Raw genomic sequence first — 12,234 nt, 5'->3', positions numbered from 1 at the left:
CCACACATTTGCTCGCAATATTTCAAGCACAGGTTATCCTGTTCACAAAGAAGATCCAGACCACAACCATGGCATCTGAAAAGTGTTGCGCCAAAGGTAACAAGTCTTCTTAAGTTGTTAACATTCGTGTTCAGAATGGCTTTGTAGCGGTCAGAGCAATATGGGTCATGACCAGTGGTGTAGTGGAGGGGATATTCTCTATAAAGAGTATACCCACTTTTTCTATCCATGCACCCTATACCCATTTCTGTGAAAACAGTAACATTTCTGTAGGCCTATACCCACTTCTTTAGTCACCACTACACCCCTAGTCATCTTACTGGAGAAGCAATGTAATGATCCAGCAGCTTTCAGCTTCTGTATAAAGTTATCCTAGTACAGTACGTTCAGCCTGCTCTGAGGCTGTTCTTGCACAGTCATGATGACTTGAGGAATCTCAGCAAGCTTCCTCTGTAACAGTTAGTCAGTTAAAGTCACAATGACATTTTTCACAGTAATCACAATCATGTGGTAGTCTTAGCCTATGTCAACTAAAAAAAGGTGCAGTTCTGCAAGTCACTCTCAACCTTGACCTAATTATATTGAATTGCAACACAGTGTCTGATGGTGTTACAGCTTGTCATAAAAAGAATGCACAGTAATCTGCTTTCAGTGGAACCAAAGTATGTCAAAGAACAAATTAAATCAAACTAACACTTTTGCTCTCAATGTAATGTCTGTACAACATGTCTCATCAGGAAGCTCGGCCCCTGGTCCAGTGCCCAAGGGCCATATCAGGCTCTACAGCATGAGATTCTGTCCCTTTGCCCAGAGGGCTAGACTAGTGCTTCATGCCAAGGGAATCAAGTAAGGCAATAATGGATTAATAATGTCTGTATGTAGAAGGTTTTCTGGAGGGGGTAACATTATTGTATGTGATAATATTGATAGTATAGTATAATGATTTTTTTCTTTTTTACTTTTATTTAGACAAAAAAAATCTCTGAGGTTTCCCTCATTTCCAGAGATAACGAGTGTACAGACAGAGAAATTACATACAACAGAAATAAAATCAGCTAAAACAATTACATTTTGAGACACAATAGCCAGACAATACACGTTTAAATTCAGCTAGGGAAGGAAGCGTCGCCCTTTTTAAAGAATGCTGAAGAACATTCCAAGAACTAGGGGCAACAATGATTTACCAAGCTCAGAGAAAGCATACAAATTTAGCAGCAACAAATCACTGGATCGAGTCATATATGTTCCAGTCAACCATTCTAACATGGAGCAAATATAGAGTGGCTCCTTGCTAAAGAGGGCCTTGAAAATAAACAAATACCAGTGTTACACCTTTCAGCTAGCGAGGACCAGCCTATCTTATCATAGAGTAAACAGTGATGAGTGTTGTATTTTTCACCAGTAATGAATCTCAGAGCTGAGTGGTAAACTGAGTCTAGAGGTTTAAGAGTTGTAGCTGCAGCATGCCTATAAATAATGTCACCATAACCCAAAACAGATAAAAAAAAACATGATATACTATACACTATGATAGTGTATGATATACTATATTATAGTATAGTATATGATAGTATTGTTGTCTTCTCCTTTGATTTTGTTTTCCCAGACATGACACTGTCAACATTAACTTGAAAGACAAACCCGATTGGTTCCTGGAGAAGAATCCTCTAGGCCTGGTTCCAACATTAGAGACTGAGAGTGGGCAGATAATCTACGAGTCACCAATCACCTGTGACTACCTGGATGAGGTCTACACAGAGAAAAAGCTGCTGCCCACTGATCCCTTTGAGAAGGCTGAGCAGAAGATGATTCTGGAGCATTTCTCCAAGGTCTCCATATATATATATATATATATTGTACAACACTCATTCTTTGTATGGTACGGCCAAGCACCGAAAGAGAATGACTACACATTTTGCTGTGCAGACTTAAAGTAACCATTTTTTTTTTTTTATTATTATTCTGAATCCAGATAACCCCATACTTCTACAAGATACCAATAGGGAACAAGAATGGAGAGGATGTGTCAACACTGGCAGAAGAGCTAAAAGAGAAATTGGGTAAACTGAATGAGGTAAGTGTTGTGCTGTTGTTACGAGTTTGTTACAACCACAACTAATCACTGTTGTCACTGTGCATTACTGTGTACTACATAAAGTAAATACAGATGAATTTCACTGTATGTTAAAATGCTCATTCATTTTATACTGTGTTAAACTAGGCATTCATCTAATATACAGATGTTATTTTCAGACCCTTGGCCAAAACAAGTTCTTTGGTGGCGAATCCATCACCATGATAGATTATATGATGTGGCCATGGTTTGAAAGGCTGGAAATCTTCGAGTTGAAGCAGTAAGCACTCCCTCGATTTATACGTTTAGGACATGGGCATGCTTCCCTGTGGTCCGACTCCCTTTCCTCTCTCTCTCTCTCTCCAGCTGCCTGGATGGAGCCACTGAGCTGGAGAAGTGGACGGAGCGCATGCTGGGCGATCCTGCAGTCAAGGCCACCATGCACAGCATGGACACCTTAAAGGGCTACTACAAGAGCTATATTGAAGGAAAACCCAATTTCGACTATGGTCTGTAGACACGAGGCAATCAAGCCTTCATACTCATCCGACTTCTAGTCCTGTGTCATGGTAATCTTTATCTTTTATATTCCAGTTCTGTTTCAAGGTCATTTGACTTGAAGAGTAAATGCTCGAAACGTTGTCAAGTAAAGTTTATTGTGGAGCATACGAATGTCAATCAATCAATCAAACCTTTATTTAGCCAGGGGAAGCCCATTGAGACCCGTGCAGGGTCTCAGTGGAGGTTCTTTTCTCTTTATTGTGATTATTACCTAACCCAGCACCCCAAGAAGTGATGCGCGTATCTTTTTAACTTTTCATGATGCTCCCATCCTCTGTCATGGTAATCTGGCCATCAAATTCCAGTTGCCTGTTTATTGTCTATGTGTTATTGAACATTCCTGAGATTATTGATTATGTAGAAGTCTTTCATAGATGGTAAACAATAGAAAATGACAGTAGAACATTTTAAATAATGTCTGTTGAAGTTAGGTCGGTAGGTAAGTACTTTATTAATCCTCGGGGGTGTTTTAAAATTGATCTCCATAATCCTTTGTAACTTGCCAATAAATTGTATTTTTGTACATTTGAAGTGCAGAGCATTTTATGTAATAAAAATGTCCTAATCTACGTTTTTTTATTTTATTATATTGTGTGGAGATTAACTGCCTTCCCATCATTCACCACTGGGTGTCATACTGGATGTATGACAGTCAGTCTATGAATGGAAACAGACTTAAGTACTCTCTGCTCACTGGGTGGAGCTTCACTACCATGACATGACATCTAATCATAGATTGATGGTGGAAATGTCTGTGAAATACTCACTTTATACACTGTGAAATACTGTTTACATATCTGTTTGTTTAGTTAAACCAGCCGTGCTATGCCTAAATCACAGGCCATGAACTGTGGTACATAATTGCCAAAAGATTTTAATAGCTGCCATCAGGAAAACTTTGCAAATGTTAATGTTAAGCATTATTATATAAAATTTGAGTTGAATAACTACTCAAGTATTAGAGGTTATTTTGGTGACATAAACATGCTGAGAGGAATTTCTAAGATTGTATTATCACGGTCCTCAAGTACCCATAGGAAGGAATGTCTACTGAGCGCCTTTGCTGGCATTCAACATCTGGTTACATGTAGCAAGAAGAGTTCTGAAACTAGAACCAGTTACATTGTTTACAAAATCTCTTCACGTTAAAAAACAATAGATAACAACTGATAATATTGCACCACAAACACAGATATCCCTTTTATGATGTGGAAATCTTTGGCTAGAATGATAATTTATAAATATGTTATTCGCCATAGTAATAGATATTCAATATGTGTACAAAAATAAGATGGACCTTCACTCAGTGGTATAATTGCAAAATAGCAATGTTGAAAGTTACAGTTCAATAATTCAGAGAACACTGTTTACTTCCTTTAGGGTTTATGAAGCTGCTTTTTCAAAACGAACATAATTTTCCTCTAAAAATAACACCCTAAAATATCTCCCTTCATGTCAGTGCAGGTACATCTTATACTGTGGCAGTAATATAAAATGTCTTATGATATGTTGAGTCATTGACATGCACTAGTACAGTATAGCAATACATGAAATTATATATTAACTATGAACTTGAGTCTAGTCCATGGAGGACATCTCCATTTGCTAAAGGAGGAGTATATTCTTGTATCAGGACAGGAGCGTTCCTGAGCATCTCCTGGAAGTGGCGGACGGTGTGTGTGTAAAGTTCTTTCTGTAACACCAGAGGCCTGAACAGGTTAATCGGTTCTGAGGTGCGGAACATCTCCGGGATCCGTATCTCTACCGGCACCTGGCTGTTCCCCACCAGAACATGATGGAGTCTTTTCTCCTGGAGACTCCTCTGCAGGAGGCCTAGCACGTCCCTGAGCCTGAGCTCCAGACTGTCGGGTCCCCAGCAGGCGGGGGGCCTGTTCATCAGCAGGTGGAGCAGCGCTGTCTTCAGATGGTAGCTAGTCAGAGCGCTCCTACCTGTCAGACCGGTCTGCTTCCTGTGGAGGAAAGTGATGATCTGAAGGCAGTGTAGGTGGCAGGAGTGTTCTGGGAGGCCTCTGGCCACATGTTTGAGTAAGTTCCTCTCGTAGACGGCGAAGGAGAGGGCCCAGTAGGTGTCCGAGGAGCTGGAGATGTCGGAGGGGAAGTGTGAGACAAAGTATGCGTCCGTGTCCTCCAGCTGGACGACGGGGATGAGGTTCATCACTACCACCTTCCCGGAGCGGAATCGGACCTTTAGCGCGCCGGCGGCGTCCAGGTTTCGAAACGCGAGCTCAAACTCGTACTTGTGAGATATCCGTGCCCAGGCTTTGGTCACGGAGATCTGAAACCACTTCATGACCCGGTCTTTGGCCAGGTATGGAGTGTCCTTGGAGCACAGCAGCTCGTCCGGGGTGCGGTCGGCCCTGGGCTTCTCGCTTCCGCTGTGCAGCAGGCAGAGCATGTCCTCCCCCTGGTCAGAACCACAGAGACAGCCCTGCTCACCCTCCCCACCTCGGGCCACCTGGATCCTCCCGCAGCCCTCCATGTCCGGGGGGACCTCGCCAGGGCGGCTGCACCACAGCCGGTACAGGAAGGAGTACGGCTGGGGCGGGGTGAAAGGAACGATGAGGTCACACGTCAGCGGCTTGCACACCCTCCAAGATTCGAACATGCTCCCCACCCCCACAAAGTCCCCCACCTCCATGTCGGCCTCCCTGTCACACACACTCCGCAGCGCCTCCAGCAGGTCATCGGCAAAGCCCTCCACAAACTCCCTCACCCTCCAGTTCTCATGGGCCGAGGTATGGATGCACCTCTCACAGAAGCTGGCCAGGGCGCCCTTGTCCAGCGCCAGGGTCCCGGAGCTGATGCAGCCGGCCTCAGAGTACGCGTCCTCGTCTTCCGGGTACCGAGCCTCAGTTTGGGCCAGGTCCTGTCGGCACACCTCAATGGTGAAGAAGATGACCAGGGAGAGGGCGCTCCAGAAGTAGTAACTGTAGCCTGTGTCCTCCAAGCCTGTGTCCTCCAAGCCTGTGTCCTGCTGCTGCGCGTCCACCTCAGAGAGCTCCTTCTCCAGCCGCGCCTGCTCCAGCTCCAGCCTCTCTTCGTGGTCCCTCATGCGGCCCAGCAGCTCCTCGTCTTGTTCCCGGAGGGTGGTGGTGTTCTCCCGGGGGAAGAGCAAGGGGTGGTTCAAGATGGCGGCGGCCATCACCACACACACCCTGGCTATGGCCCCCTGCATCCTGGCTAATGTTTCAGACAGGCGAAGCCAGGCTGTCACCTGTTTTGGCACTTCATGAATTTTGGACTGTCAAACACCTGAAGGGCAAACAGTAAAGTTGTCAGTGATATTTCTGACACTGATTGTGAAGGTCATTCATCATCATCATCCATGGTTCAACTGTAACTGGAGCTGTCTAACACGTTGAAGATGAACTGAGCATGAAATAGCATCAGGCAAAAAAATAGTAGCTGATATTATTTTAATGTTATGCTGTACATTGACAGAGATTCAGGAAAATCATGGTACACACATGCTACAGTACAGAGCGAGTCTAGCTATTTCCATGAAGAGCCCCACCCCTCCAAAGGCAGCCCTATATATAGTGTTCAGAGTGACGCACGTGTTGCCCCGTATTAAACTGCGCACTCTGAAAGGAAGGAAGATGATCTTTTGGAAAAGTAGACTTTGAAGGAACTTTCTTTGATTGACAAATTTAGCTCCGATTAGATTGTGCCTGTAAAGAACAACATCCTGTCAAATCTTTAGAAAATCCAAACAGACATTTAGCTCAATTAATTTATCTTTCATGTAACTTCCTCAGTTTGTTCATAAAGTAGGAAGTGTAGCCTAATATAGGCTACTGAGCAGAAAGAAATGACGTAAAGTAGCTAGGCTAACAACCTAAAGTTGCAGCATCTTGTAAAGAAATATGTTGGCTCCTCATCTGGCAATCTGACTTTGAATAGATATAGATATAGATATAGGTAGGCCTATAGTCGAGGAGTAAGGAAATTATGTAGACTTTATTGTGGAAACATTTCAAATTGTTTCTTACATGACTTAGGCTACTTTAGTTGGCCGTTTCCGTTGTTTATGTAAATCCATAAACCGCAATGAATATAATTTGGTAACGTTAATCATGTCCTATCGAATTATCTGCGCTGCGACTTGGAATAGGCGACACAATATTGTCCTGTTCTTTACAAAATAGACTACATTGGCAGTGAAGGAATTGTCATTTTATAATGGAATGAAGCCCAAGTCAACGCAAAGGCGACTTAACTAAACAACTCTGTAGCCCACAGACATGCTGTTTGTATTCGGGAAAAAGTGATAGAACTCGTCTCTTTATCTTACCTTACATTAGAAGCGTTCTAACGTGACGGGCAAGTTAAAGTAATTCTTGAAGAAGTCCGTTTCATAGCATCTCTAAAGCATCTGAACATGGAGGAAGCGCATTTCCTGACCATGTTCGCACTCCGCCCAGTCTGGCGCGAATTCTCTTCTGATGATAAATGCAGAGAAATATGAAAATAATAGAATAGAAGGAAATATGGGCGAATATAGGCTATGGTGACGCGATTTTCACAAGATAGGCTATATTTATACAAAATAGTAGGCTAGATATTAAAGGTATAATATGTAATATGTGGATTCAAATAAACATTTTTTTCAAAAATAATACATCCATAGGGCTTTGCGAAGGCTGCAGAGTAAAAGTATTGCTTTTCCATAAAAAATGTGGTCGTATGCCCACCTCCCTTGTTCTCTGTAAAGCGCATTGTGTTGCCTCTGGGTATGAAATGCGCTATACAAATAAAGCTTTGATTGATTGATTGATTGATTGATTGATTGATTGATTGATTGATTGATTGTCCTTCTCCAGGGTAGCATCGCGATACTACGCTGAACTCGCGAGCTCACATTCCGTTTGTTGCCTCGGTCTCACACAAAGGGGCGAGACCGATACTGCATAGCAACCCCAATCACAGGTCTCCTCACACAGTAATCACGACCGTGTCGTAAAGTGCAATGTTGTGTTGAAACGCTTTGACCACTGTGTCCTCTAGACTCTGTGCAGGAGAGAATTGCTAGCAAGTGACATTTCTGCTCAAACAGAAAACTCCAATCAGAAACCATGGCAGGGCCGTTGGCACGCAAGGCCTTTGACCACCTGAGAAGCAAGGATTTCAGGGATTATTTGACGAGGTAAGAGATAACATGGCTATTAATAGCTAGACGGAAAGCTGCTAGCTTGCAATTCAGCTGCTAGCTTGCTCGCTATCTGCTAACCCACTAACAGTAGATCGTGTTTGACAGCTGGCCATGTCCTACTATCTTACTATAATGACCTGTCTAACTAGCTGCACATCTGTCGAGCTTTTGCTGATTTGATCGGCTGTTGGTGTTCTTGGTTGTTTGAAGGACGTGGGGATCAGCAGGCTATCGTGCTCACGTTAGAACAGGGGACCTGGCCCCTATAGGCTAAGATAACGGTAGAATAGTTTAGCATTTTATGACTTGAGCTTTTTCTAGCATTTTGATTATGGTGTCAGTGGTTCAAAGTCTTTATTGATGGCGACTGGGTCAGAGTCTGGGCTTATAGCTTCCTCGATTCCCTAGAAGCACTTCTCCCGTGCTCGGGTAGCCAATTAAGGACATATCAAAGCCAATTAAGGACATATCAAAGCCAATTAAGGACATATCAAAGCCAATTAAGGACATATCAAAGCCAATTAAGGACATATCAAAGGCAAGAGGGAGTCGAGGCGACCTGATCACCTAGTTGTGTCTAGCTAGCTAACTGATTACATTATAAGAAGAAATATTTATTAACGTAGACGCAGTTCTGGCAATGATTATCTGTCAGCTTTGTCATCCAGCTGTGATCTGGTCCAGGTTTATGTCAAACCCCGCTGCTCAGCAATGACTGAGCATGTTGTGCACGATTAAACTCAATTCTCAATTGTTTTAGGTGAGTGACAATGCCTTGGAAACCAGACTCATCGCGATTTCTTTTTGATGTTTTCATAGTGAAAACGTCAAAAAAATATGTTTGGGGGGAGTGATACATTTGTGGGGGACAACATGATTATGCACTTTAATAGTAGGCTAAGCCCAGTAACACCCAGGCTAACAGTGTCCTAGTTGGAATAGGATGTTCTAACAATGTTCACTCTCTTATTTTCTTCTGTCTTTGTGTCTGCATCCTTCATGGGATTCATCTTGATAAGCACGGTAAGGACTTTATATTCTGCCCTAAGTCCGGTCACAAACTCACAATCTGATTTCATTATATTTACGTGCCTAAATATGAATACAACAAAACGCAAACCCTATTGTATTTTAATGCAGTACTTTAATTGTTTAGTCAGACAGTTCCTTATCAAAGCTTTAACTTAAATTCAGACCCTACTATGTATGTATTGTTAATTGAGCCAGTAGGAATAATTCTGAGGTGTTGTCTGTCTCCCCCTGGCAGCATTTCTGGGGGCCTGTTGCCAACTGGGGGCTGCCCATTGCTGCCCTCGCAGACATGAAGAAGAGTCCAGAGATCATCAGTGGCAGGATGACCTTCGGTGAGAACAGGACTCCACACACACACACTCTCTCTCTCTCTCTCTCTCTCTCTCTCTCTCTCTCTCTCTCTCTCTCTCTCTCTCTCTCTCTCTCCACTCTCTCTCCATCTCTCCCCCCTCTTTCTCTTTACACACACACTCTTGTCATATCTCCCTCCTTCTCTCTGTCTCTCTCTCTCTCTCTCTCTCTCTCTCTCTCTCTCTCTCTCTATACACACACACGCATACTCTGCAACTGTCTAGCTCTGTCTGTCTGTAGCCCTGACCTGTTTCTCTGTCTGTCTGTAGCCCTGTCCTGTTATTCTGTCTGTCTGTCTGTAGCCCTGACCTGCTACTCTCTGTCTGTAGCCCTGACCTGTACACTCTTGTCTGTAGCCCTGACCTGTACACTCTTGTCTGTAGCCCTGACCTGACCTGTACACTCTTGTCTGTAGCCCTGACCTGTACACTCTTGTCTGTAGCCCTGACCTGTACACTCTTGTCTGTAGCCCTGACCTGTCTGTCTGTAGCCCTGACCTGTCTGTCTGTCTGTAGCCCTGACCTGCTACTCGCTGCTCTTCATGAGGTTCGCCTACAAGGTTCAGCCCAGGAACTGGCTGCTATTCGCCTGCCACCTGACCAATGAGACGGCTCAGCTCATCCAGGGAGGCCGACTCATCAAATACAAGTATGACCTGTTCTTCTCTTCCCTGTTGCAAAGATATACTGTAGACCTCTGCTGTCTATTGTAGGACATGTACTGAACACTGTAAATGAATGTTTAACTATGTAGTCTCTAGGGCTGCACAATTAATCGTGAATTAATCAAAATCGCGATTATGACCTCCGCGATTAACTAATCGCAAAAGGCCGCAATTAATGGGATTAATAATTTTGCTTTGAATTGAGTGTGCTAGGACTACACGGACGAATCACAGGCGCTTATGCTGTCTGACCAATCACATGCGTTCCACATTGCATAGCAATTTCACTGAGAAGACAGATAGCAGTAGGTCAAGACAAGTGTCACAAGAGTACCTGCAGCCGTGAGTAGTGAAAAAATGAGCGAAAACGAGGTCAGTGAGTTGGTAGCAAGAAAAGTCCGTGATTTGGGAGCATTTTGGTTATGAAAAAGATGACGCTCAAGCCCAGCAGGTCATATGCAAACTGTGCAGAGCTAAAGCGATTACTTTGAAATATTAATCGCAATTATTAATCGCAATTACCATTTTGAAGCAAATAATCGCAATTATTATCTTTTGTCATAATCGTGCAGCCCTAGTAGTCTCCCTACTGTATGCTACATGTCCACTACTAATCCTAACCCACTTAAGCCTGTGGTATACTTACTTTTACTGTAACTACGTGTACAAAAAATTGCTACCAAGCGTCTCCTACATTCCTTTGGAGCGTTGGCTGCAGCTGGCTGCATAGGTCCTCGGAAATTAATGCACCACAAAATGAGAGCTTGTCTACACGACGTACACTCTGCTAAACAGCAAGTTTACCGCAGGCATTAGTTATCTCAGTCATGGCTCAGTGGAATGTGGGTGTTGTGAAAGAATCTGGGAGTGGCATGGTTTTGGATAAGAGCAGTAATATCAAATGGCTACTGAAATATGTTCAACATAACCAATACAATCAAGTGAAAAGTAAAGCAAGGAAGTTAATTTAGGAGCAGTTAAAGTTAACACCAGTCTGTTTACAGTTTTAGTTTATCTATAGTTTACAATTTAAATGTTGTTTACACCTTGGGGGCATGGTTGAGATAGAAGAGCAGAACACACATTTACATTTTTCTGGTGTCAATAGACCATAAAGTTGTATTGTACACCAACTGTAGAAAAAATGTTGCTATTGAGACAGCATTATACACAAACTGCCAGTGTCACCAAGGTCACCCTAACGGTGGCTAGAGAAAACATTGAGATATCTCGGTGTTCCTCCTTAACATCAATGAGACCTTGTCACTTGTTTTTAATATCTGTATCTCATTCAAACTCCCATCTGGAGACACTGACCTACTGCTTGGTTGTTTTCCAGCATGGAGAAGAAGATGTCCTCCTAGCCCCAGCGCCGAAGGTTCTCCAACGTTCTCCTGGGTTCTCAGCCTGCAGAATCTGCACCTGTGACAGCTACTCCACCTGACTGTCACACCCACCTAAACCTTTTTAACTTTCTAACCTAACCATTTAATCTCAACAACTACATACATCATCCTCTTGTTTCCTCAGATACAGTAAAATCATTTTTATGAAAATTAATTTGTTTTCCTTAATCTTCCTCAACATGCATCTCGCACAAGATAATAAAAAAGAGTGTACAGGCCATATCTGAGTATAGATGGGTTGTTGTTGAGAGGACCCTGCTCTGCTGAAACAGAAGATAATACTGTACTGTGTTATTTTGTCTTTTGGATTAATTTATTCACCATAATGATCTCAATTCAAATGATTATTTTAATAAACAGTCAAAAGTTATAAACATGTGTATGTGTATAGTGTTGCCATAGTAGGATTATCGATTATGAAAACCTTATGTTTATTTAAACATGAACTGTGAATGATCCCGTCTTCCTGTCTCTGATAAAGTGATCAAATGTGGTCTACCTGTATTAATTTTGAAAGTTTCAATGTTTCAAGAATGAATACTACTGTATTTGGAAAATCTAGGGTGCCATTTTAATTGGAGCGTATCACAGCAACATATTTACAGTAAAATTACATATTTCTAGAAATTAAATATATAAAATATTAAATACATGACTCAAAATAAATGACAAGAAAATTGCTGAATGAGAAGTTTTATCTAGAAAGAGTTGAGTGCTTCATTCACTGTAGACACAAAAGCCAGGAGTAGGTCTTCATTATCCATTTAAGCGACAGTATCTTAACAGCATGCTTCCCACAGAGGATTCTGTTCACCTTGAAATATTCTAGTTTAACAGGACAATCACTCATTTGATCATATATGGTAAATAGATCACCTGTCCTTATCTCATGGCTTAATGAATTCCACATACATTCACGTTACATTTGGTAATTTTTTTTGAGCTGGTAAACAATTTATTTCATCCCGCCTGT

The 12,234-nt window shown here is 42.5% G+C and overlaps 3 protein-coding genes across 3 annotated transcripts; 2 read left to right on the top strand and 1 right to left on the bottom strand.

Moving 5' to 3' along the window:
- Positions 1 to 16: 16 nt before the first annotated feature.
- LOC311325758 (glutathione S-transferase omega-1-like) lies at positions 17 to 3,198 on the top strand. The gene is made up of 6 exons (XM_084458518.1): positions 17 to 96; positions 738 to 846; positions 1,607 to 1,829; positions 1,973 to 2,074; positions 2,254 to 2,354; positions 2,441 to 3,198. The coding sequence occupies exons 1-6, from the start codon at positions 69 to 71 to the stop codon at positions 2,589 to 2,591; spliced, it is 714 nt and encodes a 237-aa protein (XP_084314644.1). The 5' UTR covers positions 17 to 68; the 3' UTR covers positions 2,592 to 3,198.
- An 889-nt stretch (positions 3,199 to 4,087) lies between these two features.
- On the bottom strand, positions 4,088 to 7,049 carry itprip (inositol 1,4,5-trisphosphate receptor interacting protein). The gene is made up of 2 exons (XM_084458605.1): positions 6,951 to 7,049; positions 4,088 to 5,908 (listed from the first exon to the last, which is right to left on the bottom strand). The coding sequence occupies exon 2, from the start codon at positions 5,829 to 5,831 to the stop codon at positions 4,200 to 4,202; it is 1,632 nt and encodes a 543-aa protein (XP_084314731.1). The 5' UTR covers positions 5,832 to 5,908; positions 6,951 to 7,049; the 3' UTR covers positions 4,088 to 4,199.
- Positions 7,050 to 9,055: 2,006 nt separating this feature from the next.
- Positions 9,056 to 11,633, top strand: mpc1 (mitochondrial pyruvate carrier 1). The gene is made up of 3 exons (XM_084458839.1): positions 9,056 to 9,172; positions 9,707 to 9,839; positions 11,195 to 11,633. The coding sequence occupies exons 1-3, from the start codon at positions 9,130 to 9,132 to the stop codon at positions 11,217 to 11,219; spliced, it is 201 nt and encodes a 66-aa protein (XP_084314965.1). The 5' UTR covers positions 9,056 to 9,129; the 3' UTR covers positions 11,220 to 11,633.
- The last annotated feature ends 601 nt before the right edge of the window (positions 11,634 to 12,234 follow it).

Source organism: Borostomias antarcticus, assembly GCF_949987555.1.
Source record: "Borostomias antarcticus genome assembly, chromosome: 25".
Lineage (NCBI taxonomy): Eukaryota > Metazoa > Chordata > Actinopteri > Stomiiformes > Stomiidae > Borostomias > Borostomias antarcticus.
This window is presented reverse-complemented; position numbering and strand designations above follow the sequence as displayed.

Bases quoted from the DNA above. Each gene is read 5' to 3' on its own strand.
- itprip (XM_084458605.1), bottom strand. From the start codon at position 5,831: ATGCAGGGGGCCATAGCCAGGGTGTGTGTGGTGATGGCCGCCGCCATC.
- mpc1 (XM_084458839.1), top strand. From the start codon at position 9,130: ATGAAGAAGAGTCCAGAGATCATCAGTGGCAGGATGACCTTCG. The intron at 9,173-9,706 runs GTGAGAACAGGA...GTCTGTCTGTAG, and splicing joins CAGTGGCAGGATGACCTTCG to CCCTGACCTGCTACTCGCTG. The intron at 9,840-11,194 runs GTATGACCTGTT...GTTGTTTTCCAG, and splicing joins GGCCGACTCATCAAATACAA to CATGGAGAAGAAGATGTCCT.
- LOC311325758 (XM_084458518.1), top strand. From the start codon at position 69: ATGGCATCTGAAAAGTGTTGCGCCAAAG. The intron at 2,075-2,253 runs GTAAGTGTTGTG...TGTTATTTTCAG, and splicing joins AATTGGGTAAACTGAATGAG to ACCCTTGGCCAAAACAAGTT. The intron at 2,355-2,440 runs GTAAGCACTCCC...CTCTCTCTCCAG, and splicing joins GAAATCTTCGAGTTGAAGCA to CTGCCTGGATGGAGCCACTG.